A 13,677-nucleotide genomic window follows, 5' to 3' on the forward strand; every position below is an offset into this window, starting at 1 on the left:
ATTCAAATGTTGACCGGTAAAAAAATATTAATTAGTTAATAATTGATAATAATGGTAATAGAAACAAAAGTAGCTGCTGAAGATTTCTTTTAAGTAATTTGTTTCCTATCTCAATAAGAACATAAAAAAAAAATATGAAACTATAAGTCTACAATTAAGGTGAAAAGTACATAGCACTATTTGTTTTGTACTCCAATTATGTTTTATATCTTTTTATCTGCTTTCAATCTGAAACAATCGATCTGAACGGTTCAATATGATTTTTATATTAAAATATCCTTGAAGACCAAATTTTTTATTTTTTTTGGGAATTTTTTACTATTCTTTAGATAGGTACAAAATTACTTTTTTGGATGGTCCATGATCTTCTGAAAATATTTATTTTATACAAATCTAAATTTTTTGTAAAAAGTTCCAAAAAATATAAAATTTGGTCTCCGAGCACAATTTAATATAAATATCACGTTGAGCAGTTCAGATCGATTGTTGGAATTTTAAAAACAGAGAAAATAATATGGAGAATAATTAGAGTACAAAATCAATAATGCATTTTAATCCTACTCAAAGTTAAAAACAAAATGTTTGGTGAGAAGGAAAAAAACATAACCGACTGGAATAGAGCTTCTATTTTAGTCGAATAAGAATGAAAATGTAAAAATTATAAAAGTATAATTGAATTTGAATTTTACAACCAAATTTCTGCTCTTTATAAGCCGGTTCATTTTCTATTCTGCAACAAAGCAAATTGTTTATTTAACTTTTTAAGGAGATAATTTCTTTTTATCATTTATCGATAACTTTATTTTTTTTCACCTTCAACTAAACTTTATTGATACATAATAAAAATATATTTCAAATTCTACTCTTTTTTTTATTGTTTTGTTATTGTATCTGTAGATTCTATACCCGAAATCGTAAGGAATAAAAATCTGTTTAAATTCTACCTGAAATTTTTATTTATACACTTTCAAAAAAATAAAAAATAAACAAACCAATACATCTCAATATATGGGGAATCTGAAAAACACCGGGGTCTCTAAACCAATATGCGGCTCCATTTTCAAGGGATTAAAGATTGTCTTGGAAGTCCCACAAAACCTAAATATATTTAATATTACAATTGTTATTTTGGTTTTTGGAAAACTGCCAAGTCAATCTGCGGCCTCCAAAAAATAGAGCCGCAGATTGATTTGGAGGCCATTGTATTTTTTGAAATCTTCACAAAACATGTTTTTTTAGTATATTTTTTTAAATATGGTATAAATAAAAATTCTGGAAAGTCTAATTTCCATTTATTGTTTTGTTATTCTATCTATAGCCTTCTTTTGGCAATCCAGAATTAATTACAATTTTTACTTTTTCAAGGACCGGTATTATTATCAGATATATTTATGGCCGTCTTTTTGCAATCTAGAGTAAAATACAATTTTTATAAGGACTGATATATAAATAACATTAATTTGTTCTTTCCTCGAGAGAAACCCTACTTACCGAGATCCGACGGTTCCTCTTTCTCTCTCTCTGAAAAGCGGTAGACAAGTACAGCCTTCTCTCTCTCTCTCTCACGCCGGGCATTCCCGTCACCGCTTAGTGGAGCGGAGGTGAGCTTTTCAGCGCGCGAAACTTTCCTTCTCGGTGGTACGAGATCTGTCGGCGGTAATCTTACCGTTGCCCCTCTTTCTTCGATTGTTCAAGCACAAGTTGGTTTAAGAAATCGAGAAGAAAAGCCATGGAGGATGATTGGGGTATGAATTTGTTACTTTCATACTTTATATATTGGATTAAGTTTCGACCTTTTTAGGTATTCTCGGAGTTCTCGATCGAATTAATTTGTTGGATAAATTAGTGCATACTCGTCATTGTAATTTCTTTTTAAAATTCATGTTATAGTTTGCAGTTCTTTAATTCCTATTGTACCAAGTTTAAACAAGAGTTACAAAATCTGGTACTTTTTTTTTTGTTAAATTTCAGTTTTTGTAATTTCCAGAAGTAATTAGAGAAGAACTACACGCATACAAAAACAGGATTTTGTACGATTTCTAGGAACAACTAAAAACAGGATTTTGCAATAATCTTGCTGAGTTATTGCTGATATTTAGAGGCTTTATCAAGGCATGTAATTAGATATTAGCTATTCTTTGACTTCGATTAATCTTTTTTTTTTTTTTTTTTCATTTAACAGAGTCAGAGGATTTTCATCCGGTGCCACCTGCCTTAAAACAGGAGCCTGTTAAGAGCAAATGGGAAGACGAAGAAGAGGAGGATGACGATGTCAAGGAATCTTGGGAAGATGATGACGAGACCGTTAAGGTAATTTCACATTGGTTGATGATATTATTGTTAGTTTTAAACTTCTTTTAAAAAGATTTAGAATTTGTTATATGTAAGTAGGTAAGTAGGAAGGTCACACTGTGTCGTGTGTCCGGTACCGTGAGCATTTGTGTGACGTGAGCATTGTTCGAAAAATGTTCATGGCAAGGGATGTGAACTGGTCTGAAACCAACTTAAATTACGACAAAATTAGTTAAATGTGATCAAACGTGACAAATATGACTAGTTACGTTCGGACACGGCATGTGTGGTCATAGCATGGCTAATGTGCCGTGAGCATGTGATTGTCCCTCCGAATTTGGTCACGGCACAAACTTACATCGTTATCTGTAAGTGTGAGTTAAAGCATAGGGAAATGTTATGGTTTTGTTGGGTTGAAAGGAGGATTGATGGTTGAGGCCTTTGATACCCTCTGATTTGAGCATCTTATTTGGTGCATGTTGTATACCAGTTGACCATGATTTAAATGCCTGTTTCGAAGTTTTGTCATAATATGGAATGTATTGTAGCAAGCTAAAAGTTATGTCATCATGTGGAGGTCAAATGCTACAATTATTGGTTGGAAATTAAATTGTTTGGCTGCATCACTTCATCAGAGTGTGATTTTTGAATGAAATTATTTTTGCAATAGTTTTTTGAATTAAATTATGGAGTAGAACTAGGGTGTTCTTAAGTTCACCAAGCCTCTTGGTGAACTCAAAGTCTAAAGCCCGTCAAATCGGTTTCAAATGACGAATCCGAACCGTTGAAATCCACCTACCTTACGAGTGATGTGTCTACATGTGAAAATTTTAAACATTTGAATACTGTAAAGTCAAGCGGTCAAAATTAGAAGGTTAATAAATTAATTTTAATGCATTCATTTTTTGAACGTTTTTCGACCTTTTGACTCAATGCAAAATTAACTTATTTTACATGTAGATGCATCACTCATAAGATAGGCGGGTTTCAACGGTTCGGATTCGTCATTTGAAGCCGATTTGATGGGTTTTAGACTTGATTTTTTCAAGCCCCTTGGTGAACTTAAGAACACCCTAGTTCTACTCTAAATTATGATCTTGCATGGACTATAATTATTATAATTCAACTACCAAGTCTATGCACATGGGAAGTTTTAGAATCTGAAAATTTAGGGGAAAACAGGTAAAGAAATATCCGAAAAATATGTACATGGCAATTAGCACACAACAATTAAAAAGACCAATTGTCTCCGAAATTGAAGACCATTCTTCTAACATTGTTGGCCTTGCACAATATAGTCAATTAAAATCTGGAATCAACTAGAAAGAACAGAAATAATCTATGATGAGAGCAAATAGTATGATAAGTGAAATTCAGGCACCTTAAATCATAGATCTTAGTATGAAATTGTTTAAAATTCAATTATTTGGACTTACCTTTCATAGGTTCCTTTATTTAATCCTTTATACCCCTTTGAAGAAGTATCCATTCATGTGAAAGTATTATCTGAGGACATAGTACCACAAGATCAAATACTCGTAATAAATTATGTATATGTGGAGTTTAACGTATCTTAGAATATTTAAAATTGCCTTACCATATTGTATAAGATATGGTCTTTCTATCCAGGTCTGTGCAGCATAGAATAACACTCACAGCAATTTTTTCTATATTTGCCTGGGGAATTTTATGAAATAAGAATTTGGACCAGTAACAAAATAAATTTCATTGGTTTCATAGGAAACAAAACCTGAGCCAGTGGTAGAAAAATCTGTAACTAAGCCGAGTACAAAAGGCACCACTAAAAAGGGAAAGCAACCTGAACCAGTGGTAAAGCACGCGGAAGCGGCTGACGAGGTCCTTTCTGACCCGGTTGCTGAGAAATTACGTCAACAAAGGTACAAATTTTTTTTTTATCTTCACTGAACTTGGATATCTAAATAATATGAGTGATGCTATGGTACTATGAATAGTGCTGATTGGTCCGCACTACGGATCAATATTTTCGCTTTAAAGTCCAAATAGTCAATCTGAACTGTTTTATGTGATCTCCATATGAAATTGTAGTTGCAGACTAAATTTTACATTTTTTAGAATTGTTTTACCATTTTTTTAGATTGGTAGAAAATCAATATTTTTGAATGGTCTAGAGTCTAGACCAAGGGATTTTCACCTATTTAAAAAAATAATAAAATAATTCGAAAAAAATATGAAGTTTGATCCACTTGTACGTTTTTATATGGAGATCATGTTGAACAGTCCAGATTGATTGTTTGGACTTTAAAAATGAAGATATTGATCCATAGTACAGACCATTATGCGCTATGCATAGTACCATAGCCTCACTCTGTAAACTACATAATACAATGCAAGTTTGTCTTTTTATGTGTCTTACCAATGGTAGGTTGGTTCGGGCAAATTTTTGTTTGATTGGGATAAAAATGGACTTTTTTTTGAGGTAGACTTCAAAGAAAATATGATTGTTGAAAATATTAAATCATTTCAGGCTGGTAGAAGAGGCAGACTTCAAGGCGGCCAGAGAATTGTTTGGAAAGAAAGGGAATGATGAGAAAACCCTTGATAATTTCATCCCCAAATCTGAGAGCGACTTCATGGAGTATGCTGAGATGCTATCCGATAAAATTCGCCCTTTTGAGGTACTTTTTTTCTAATTTTAAGCAATTTCACTTTTATAACCCTGCAAAATCTCAAAATATTAGGCATGCCTTTAAGAACATGGACTTTGCCACTGATATTTGGTCTATTAAGGGTCAAATGGGCCGTTCTCCTTTTCTATGGTCTTGATTTTCTAAGGGCACATCTCTAGTTCTACTTGAGAATTGACATGATACTATTTTGTAGTGAGAAATATCCGTGATTTATTTGGCACACATTGTAAAATGGGGACTGGATGGAAATTCTGATGTGTTTGTTGTTTTATAGGATACACTATATTTTACCTACTCTTGACTTGTCTTAGCAATTCTTTTACATTTGGAAGTGTACATTTGTATCAAGATTTCTATATAAATTTAATCTGATTTCTTTGTTATAAAAAAACAGAAAAGCTTCCACTACAATGGATTGCTGAAGGCAGTAATTAGATTGTCAATGACTAATATGAAGGCGGCCGACGCGAAGGAGATATCTTCATCTGTTAATGCCATTGCTAACGAAAAACTCAAGTTAGAGAAAGAGGCTCAGGCTGGCAAGAAGAAAGGTGGTACACTTCTCTTACATTCCAATTTCTTGTAATTGCACACGGGCGAATTTACATTTGCTAAATGGGGGTCAATTGACCCCCATTTAATCTAAAAGTCCATTGAACTTGTACTGTAGATTATAATATAAAAGATGAAATTGCTATATGTATGCTAAATTTGACCCCCAAAGATTAAAATCCTCATGTGCATATTGACCCCTATTGATTAAAATTGCTATATTTACATTTACGAGAAATCTTTATGGGCATATTAACCCCCATAGATTACTGCTGCTGATTGCACACCCTCCTTAAAACTCAAAACCACACTGTCCTCTCTAAGCTTTGCTTCCCTGAAAAAAAGTAAAGATGCTTTTGCAATACTTTTATTTTTAGAATGAAAGAGATTTATTTATTTATTTTTGGGGGGGGGGGGGGGGGGGGGGTGGGGGTTGAGTTGAATTTTACTTGGTTAAAATGGATTGACATAAGTAAATTGCATATGCCCTCCCTAAGGAACAGGAAAAATAATTTGTATCCCTCAGTTTCAGCTTTTGAAGTATAACCAAGTTCCTTTTCTCTGGATTATATATACTTATATATATATAGAGGTTGGCTAAGATTAAAATGGTAGTTCCTGAGCCTTGGTGCTACCAATTGGTTTTGCGATTTTCAAAGTCGTAAAAGTCAATCCAAACGTTAGATATGATCTCTATATTAAAATGTGTCCGGAGACTAAATTTTACATTTTTTTGGAATTTTTTACTATTTTTTTGGAATTTGGTCTCCAAGCACATTTTAATATGGAGATCAACTTCAACGGTTCAGATCGACGATTTCAACTTTGAAATCGCAAAATATGGGCGTGAAGTAAAACACTTGATTTACTTCATGAAGCACTGTAGCCCAACTCCATATTGGATTTTGGGGGTGTACTTTTGAAGGAATTATTGGATTGCACTAATAAAGGCAATTTTTAATATTACAATTCAAGTGACGACACCTTGGTGGTTGCTTTGCATTTGTAACCATGATCTTTCTTTTATTTTATTTTAGGGGCCAAGAACAAAAAGCAGCTTCATGTTGAGAAGGGGGAGGAAGATTTTGCAATTACTGGCACATATAATGATGCGGATGATTTCGACTTCATGTGATCATACTCTAGTGCTTGGGATATTATTCTTTCGGTATCTGATAAATTTTATTTCTACATGAACGTAAGATTATAGAGTGACCAGCATAGTAAAACTGGAATGTTTTGAGTGCTGTTGATTGTGTGTGGGTTGTCAGAAAGTTTTGCTTGTAATATTTTTGCCTACCTAGACGGGTGTAATTCTTTTTCTGCATGTACTGTAATAACTGGTATGTTGGTGTTATTGGTAACTAGGCCGCATAAGCATGCAGTTTGTGTCGATTAATGTTGAAATGTCAATACTGGGTTTTCCTTAGGAATTTATTTCCTTGTGTTGCTTCTAATTTAATTCCTCCTGTTAACAACCTGATTGGCGGTACACTGAACTTCTAACCTAACCTTACATGATGTATTTTTTGTGTAATGTGGTGGGGATATACTCTTTTCTATGTTGCATTGTGTGCTACACAGCTGTAGGCTATAGCTGTCGCATGGATGTTAGAGGTTCACGCTGTTGTTCAGGATGCGTATTGCCTTGTTGAAGGATCAAGTATATTTAAAATTGGAACGCTTTGATAACTTCTTCATGCACAGAACGAACCATTAGTTCTAAAACATACGACCGAAATCTGATAAGAACAGATACTCTTTTAGTGATGTTTGCTCTGGTTACTTCCATTTGAACCAAGCGTGGAGTGCGCATCTTTAGTTTTTGAAATGGACTTGGCTACGGTGCTATGGGTAGCTAAGAGGTCTCCCGTGCTACGGCTCAATATTTGACTTTTCAAAATTCTAACGGTCGATCCAAACCGTTCATCTTGTTCTCCATATTAATGTGTTTGGAGACCAAATTTTACATTTTTTGAAAATTTTTTACTATTTTTTTAGATTTATTGAAAATCGCTGTTTTTCAGACAAATCTGGACCATAAAAAACAGCGATATTCAATAAATCTAAAAAAATAGTAAAAAATTTCCAAAAAATGTAAAATTTGGTCTCCAAACACATATTAATATAGAAAACAAGATGAACGGTTCGGATCGACCGTTCGAATTTTGAAAAGTCAAATATTGAGCCGTAGCACGGGAGGCCTCTTAGCTACCCATAGCATATTAGCCAAGTCCTTTCAAAAGGACTTGGCTACGGTGCTATGGGTAGCTAAGAGGCCTCCCGTGCTATGGTTCAATATTCGACTTTTCAAAATCCTAACGGTCGATCCGAACCGTTCATCTTGTTCTCCATATTAATATGTGTTTGGAGACCAAATTTTACAATTTTTGGAAATTTTTTACTATTTTTTTAGATTTATTGAAAATCGCTGTTTTTCAGACAAATCTGGACCATAAAAAACAGCGATATTCAATAAATCTAAAAAAATAGTAAAAAATTTCCAAAAAATGTAAAATTTGATCTCCAAACACATATTAATATGGAGAACAAGATGAACGGTTCGGATCGACCGTTAGAATTTTGAAAAGTCGAATATTGAGCCATAGCACGGGAGACTTCTTAGCTACCCATAGCATATTAGCCAAATCCTTTCAAAATATCTCCTCATATGTATAGTGCCATGTGCTGCAAAACTACCAAAAAATTGATAAACCACGTTATTTAGCTGTGAAACTGATGCACATCGGTTCAGGAAAAGAAACTATGCACACTTCAATTTGCGCCTGTTTATAGCTATATCCAATTTTTTTTACCAGTGCAAAAGTTACTGCTGACAAGAGAAAACTTACGAAGGGGTGTTCAGTGTGAACTGGGATGTGTAATGTGCAAAAAAGAAAGAGAAAAAGAAAAGAGAAGACAGGGTAGAGAGAGAGAGAGTTCAGGACTCAAATTTCATTCATCATATTAATTACAAGAACTACAAGAATATTTATAGCTAATTTCTCCACTTGTCATTCTAATTTTCCTAAATACTACCCATTAACTACTTTCTATTTTATCTCCTATTTATTCTAATTAGTATTAAATTCTACAACATTACATTTCTTTCCCTTTAAACGATATTTGTAACCAAGGATCTTGAAAGAAAAATTGACCAACTTAAGATACTAGGTTTTGGAAGTAGTTCCAATAGCGGTAGGTGTGAATAAATTATGGTTAATGTCTAAGAAATCTTCCTCGTTGCTCTTTGTCGAGAAAAGAATGCATGTTAAAAGTCTGCGGTCATCTCTATTGTGGAGCAAGAAATGATCCATTTGTAAGGTAATGAAAGAGAGAGGCAAGGCGGAAATCGGGAAGAGAATTTGAAGGGATGAAGCCACGAAGGAGATAACGAAGGCGCTATTTGATTGTTTTCCATTTCCATCAAATTTCAGTGATAATTCTAATCACAAAGCGCACATATTTTAAATGGATTTGACAATATATGACTTGTGCTCATCAAGAAGTTTGATAAGCCTAACACGCTAATTTTACTCTTCTTATAACTATACAAATTGCAAAACCTAGCATAATATATGTTTGAGTGAGGCTACGGTACTATGCATAGCGTGGATTGGTTCGTACTATGAATCAATATCTTCGTTTTCAAAGTCTAAATAGTCAATCTGAACCGTTCAACATGATCTCCACATAAAAATGTAATTGTGAAATGCACATTATAGGAAAATTCAAACAAAATGTATTTGTGGAATGCACATTTGAAATATCTAGCATAATTTTCCTCCTTTCGTGAATTTCTTTTTTTCTTCGTTTGAAAATGTACTTGTTATGCACATTTGAAAATTCAAACAGAATTTTGCTACCAGATGAACCTTCTGTAAATTTCTTTAATGAACATCGTGACTTTTTCATCAAAACCAATTAATCAATGAAAATTATGTACATAATAGTATTTTTTTTTTCAGATTTGAGTTTTCTTCAGTCAAAAGCAGATCCTTCCTTTGATTTGAGTGTTTTTTTAATTTTTAAGCCCAAACAGATACTGAAGCACAGGCCAACTGCACCAATTGAAAATCAAACTGTGAAATCACTGAAATCCATACCCACACTGCAGAATTTCGAAAATCATTGGGAGGAGAGGAGCGCCTAGGGGTTTTGATGATAATTCGGTTTGATGTTGGATCTAAATTGTTCGATCAACATTGAGATTTAAATTCTTACATATTTAAACTGTCCATACGAATCTTAACACGATAAAATGGATATTACTGAACATATATCCAGACCAAAAATTGGTCCGGAATCAGGAATTGATCTACATTTCATATGTACCGGAGAAGATTCACAACGGTACCAATTACATAGATTAGGTAAGCAATATGCAATTTTTTTTTTATCAAAGGATTCCGATACACTTCCAGCATCTTATAAATACTATTTTGAGAATTGAACATGCGTCTCTCTTTGAAGAGACGAAAACTCATGCCACTGCACTAAGCCAGTTCACGCGCGTGAACAATATACAATTAAATAAAATAAAAAGATTAGATTGATGTTTTCTGCTTATTTAAATGTAAAAATGTAAAAAAGGCAGGACCTGTTCTTTGGGTTAAAAATTACAGAAGCGTTTCAAACCATCCAATTGATTTATTTCTGTATGCAGTATGAAAGTGCAAAAAAATGTACAACCACCTCCAATTTCCACAAATAGTCAATATCATAGCCATCCAAAATAGACTCCTCCGCCTCATTATATAACTTTTAGAAATTAGATAGCACATGCAAATTGCAAACAGCTCTCCCAAAACACAATATCAAATGGCAGCAAGTGGAAATCCGGAAGTGAAATTACTGGGGATATGGTTTAGTCCCTTTGTGTTAAGGGCTAGAATTGCACTCAACCTGAAAGAGGTGCAATATGAATTCCTGGAAGAGCAACTCGGTACAAAGAGCGAGTTGTTGCTCGAGTCTAATCCGGTTTATAAGAAGATGCCAGTTTTGATTCATGACGGGAAACCGGTATGCGAGTCCTTGATTATTGTGCAGTATATCGACGAGGTTTGGGCTGGATCAGGAACCACTTTGATGCCGACTGATGCGTATGAGCGCGCTATACATCGGTTTTGGACCGTCTATGTTGATGACAAGGTACTGATCAATCTTTTAGGTATCTCCTTGTTTAGTGTTTAGTTTTAGAGGTTAAGAGCATCTCCACACGTCATCTGTAAAGTACAAGGAAGGGTTCAAACGGGATTTCAACCCTTGCTTTATAAGAGAATTTTGGAGAAGAGAGAGGGAAAAGAAAAATATTGTATTTTGAGAGCCAATCATTTTGCTTTATTTTGCCACCGTGTCCAAAAGAAAACCCTTGCTTTAAGCAAATTTGCTTCATTAGAAATTAAATCTGCCACGTTGGATTAGCAAACACAAAACAAATTAACGATGCTGAAGGTACCATTTGATTTAACTTTTGGACACAAAAAGCGGGAATTTCATGTATATCCTTCAAAACTTTGAAATTATGCATTTGTTCCTCTAAAATTTATAATACCATATGAGTAATATTTATCCTTATAAATTTCAAAAACTCACAAATTTATCCAATTAATTATTTTTTGATTAAACTTATTTTAAATTTATATATTATGCATTTACCCTTTATTAAAAAAAAATATGTAGATTGTTTAAAATAAATTATCGGTTTTCTAATTAGTAGATTGTGATGACAAATGATTCATTTTCTTACTGGTACTGCACACAATACCGAATATCTAAATGTTATTGTGTATGCGTCATAACTAGAAAAATGAATCACTTGTCTTCGAAAATCGACCCATTAGAAGATTAAATATTTTTCTTACACATACTACATAATTTTATTTTTTTAATAAAAAGTAAAATGGATGCTTTATAAATTTAAACTAAATATTAATAATTTGCAGAAAGAAACAAGAATAACACCAACAACATTATAACTTGTTATTTGACTATTTGTAATATAACACAAACTACATTTTGCAATATAAAAGACCATTAAATTTGATTATTTGTTATACTAACTTGTTATTTGACTCTTGTAGCTTTATTCCTCTTTTTTGGATTCAATAATGAGGTATCGAACCGACGAGGCTAAGGCCGAGGCCGAGGAGCAAACGGTGGCAGCTCTACAACTCCTAGAGGAAGCTTTTGATAAGATCAGCAAGGGAAAGCCATTTTTTGGTGGTGACACGATTGGATACCTCGACATAGCACTCGGTTGTTTCTTAGGATGGATTAGAGCAGCTGAGATCAATGGTCTGAAGCTATTAGATCATGCCCGGACACCGCTTCTTTGTGCATGGGCTGAAAAGTTTTACAACAATGAAGCGGTGCGAGCTGTTATTCCAGACACCATGAAACTCGCGGAGTTCACCAAAGTTCTTCGGTCGAGTTATCAAAACAGAGTTCCTCCAACTAAGTGATGTTTCTGCCATGGCAGATGATGATGAAGTGTAGGTAGCATGATGACTAAATAAGTTCAGTTTGTAATATTTTCCATACATTATTTGTATTTGTATAATCTTTTTATATAAAGGGACCAAAAAAAACTCATCAATCAATTACCAATTATCACTTCCTATCTCAATCAATAGAGTGAGTCTATGGTACTATGCATATTACGATTTGTTACCGTGCTACGGCTCTATATTCGAGTTTTCAAATCTTAACGGTCGATCCGAACCGTTCATCTTGTTCTCCATATTAATATGTGTTTGGAGACCAAATTTTACATTTTTTGAAAATTTTTTACTATTTTTTTAGATTTATTGAAAATCACTGTTTTTGGATGGTCCAGAATTTTCAAATCAAGTGATTTTCTAAATATCTAAACAAATAGTAAAAAAATTTCAAAAAATGTAAAATTTGGTCTTCAAATACATATTAATATAGAGAACAAGATAAACGGTTCGGATCAACCATTAGGATTTGAAAACTCGAATATAGAGCCGTAACACAGTAACAACCCGTGATATGCATAGTACCATAGACTCACTCCAATCAATATGTTCCAAATGTAAAAAAAGGAGTAGGCGGTTCGATGCTCTATCGTAGCCGTTAGATCTGCAACAAGATTCATACATACTTGATATGTACAAATCTCAAAGTTATCTGCACAGATCGAACAGCTCCGATCAGACATTAAACCGAATTTGATCCGATGTCGACCCATCACTGTCTCGATTCTCTAAAGAAACCCGACGATCCAAGTACATATATATAAGCGGAAGCACCCGGTACCGTCCTTCAATAAAAATATAAGAAAAATGTAGACATGTGCTTCTCACTCCTTCCCACTAATTCGCGAGTATGGAATATGGATCACTTAAAAAGTTAAATTTGAGTTTGGATAGGACCGTCCGATCAGATTCAGAACCAATCCGGATTCTGATCAGACGGTCTAGATATAAACTCAAACTTTGAGTTACTTTAGGGGATCTGAATTCGTAATTCGCGGCACAGCACCGATCTCTCTCCTTCTGAACACAGAAAAGTCTGTTTCTCAAATAAGCCCTTTAATTTTATTTTGGTTCAAACAGCCCCTCCAACTATTTCGTTTCATTTAATTAATCTGTTAAAGTATGTTAAAACTACCACTTTGTCATCTACTTTTTTCTTTTTAATAAAAGTTAGAAATCAAACCGTCCAACTATTTAATATCCATAAAAGATTCTATCATTAGAATTTTGAACTTGCGGTCTTCTACACAGAGAGCATTACTTAGCTCACTTTGTCATCTAATTTTTTTTAATTTTCTTTTCACTTTTCATTTTCATTTGTATTTTTTGTGACTTTTTTTTTATGTTCTTGTTATCTATACTTGCACATTTTTTTTTTTTTAATTCTATGTTACGTTACTTTAATCTATTATTAAAATAATTGTTCAAAAAATACCAAATAAAATTTAAAAGAAGCAATTACATCTAGTTTTATTGATTTAATCTCTTTATTTTTAATTGGAGTTTATCTATTACACATGCAATTTATATAATTTATTACGTGTTGCAGAAAAAATAAGCTCTTTCACAATAAATGTATATACAATATTTTATTTGATCTGCAAGCACATTTTAATATATCCATCATGTTGAATGTTTTGGATCGACTGTTTGGACTTTAAAAT

At 33.4% G+C, this 13,677-nt stretch overlaps 2 protein-coding genes across 3 annotated transcripts; both read left to right on the forward strand.

Moving 5' to 3' along the window:
- The first annotated feature begins 1,397 nt into the window (after positions 1 to 1,397).
- LOC144572446 (uncharacterized) lies at positions 1,398 to 6,946 on the forward strand. Of its 2 annotated transcripts, none has more exons than XM_078322031.1 (6): positions 1,398 to 1,745; positions 2,183 to 2,310; positions 4,033 to 4,190; positions 4,799 to 4,949; positions 5,356 to 5,515; positions 6,551 to 6,946. In XM_078322031.1, the coding sequence occupies exons 1-6, from the start codon at positions 1,730 to 1,732 to the stop codon at positions 6,646 to 6,648; spliced, it is 711 nt and encodes a 236-aa protein (XP_078178157.1). In that variant the 5' UTR covers positions 1,398 to 1,729; the 3' UTR covers positions 6,649 to 6,946. The 2 variants fall into 2 exon arrangements, with proteins under 2 accessions (XP_078178157.1, XP_078178158.1); XM_078322032.1 differs by having other exon boundaries at positions 1,418 to 1,745; positions 5,356 to 5,512.
- A 3,352-nt stretch (positions 6,947 to 10,298) lies between these two features.
- Positions 10,299 to 12,133, forward strand: LOC144572445 (glutathione S-transferase U17-like). Its single transcript, XM_078322030.1, has 2 exons — positions 10,299 to 10,664; positions 11,597 to 12,133. The coding sequence occupies exons 1-2, from the start codon at positions 10,335 to 10,337 to the stop codon at positions 11,975 to 11,977; spliced, it is 711 nt and encodes a 236-aa protein (XP_078178156.1). The 5' UTR covers positions 10,299 to 10,334; the 3' UTR covers positions 11,978 to 12,133.
- Positions 12,134 to 13,677: the final 1,544 nt, after the last annotated feature.

The sequence above is a fragment of the Carex rostrata genome, chromosome 20 (assembly GCF_964058835.1).
Source record: "Carex rostrata chromosome 20, lpCarRost1.2, whole genome shotgun sequence".
Lineage (NCBI taxonomy): Eukaryota > Viridiplantae > Streptophyta > Magnoliopsida > Poales > Cyperaceae > Carex > Carex rostrata.

Bases quoted from the DNA above. Each gene is read 5' to 3' on its own strand.
- LOC144572446 (XM_078322031.1), top strand. The intron at 4,191-4,798 runs GTACAAATTTTT...AAATCATTTCAG, and splicing joins GAGAAATTACGTCAACAAAG to GCTGGTAGAAGAGGCAGACT. The intron at 4,950-5,355 runs GTACTTTTTTTC...ATAAAAAAACAG, and splicing joins ATAAAATTCGCCCTTTTGAG to AAAAGCTTCCACTACAATGG.
- LOC144572445 (XM_078322030.1), top strand. From the start codon at position 10,335: ATGGCAGCAAGTGGAAATCCGGAAGTGAAATTACTGGGGATATGGTTT. The intron at 10,665-11,596 runs GTACTGATCAAT...TGACTCTTGTAG, and splicing joins CCGTCTATGTTGATGACAAG to CTTTATTCCTCTTTTTTGGA.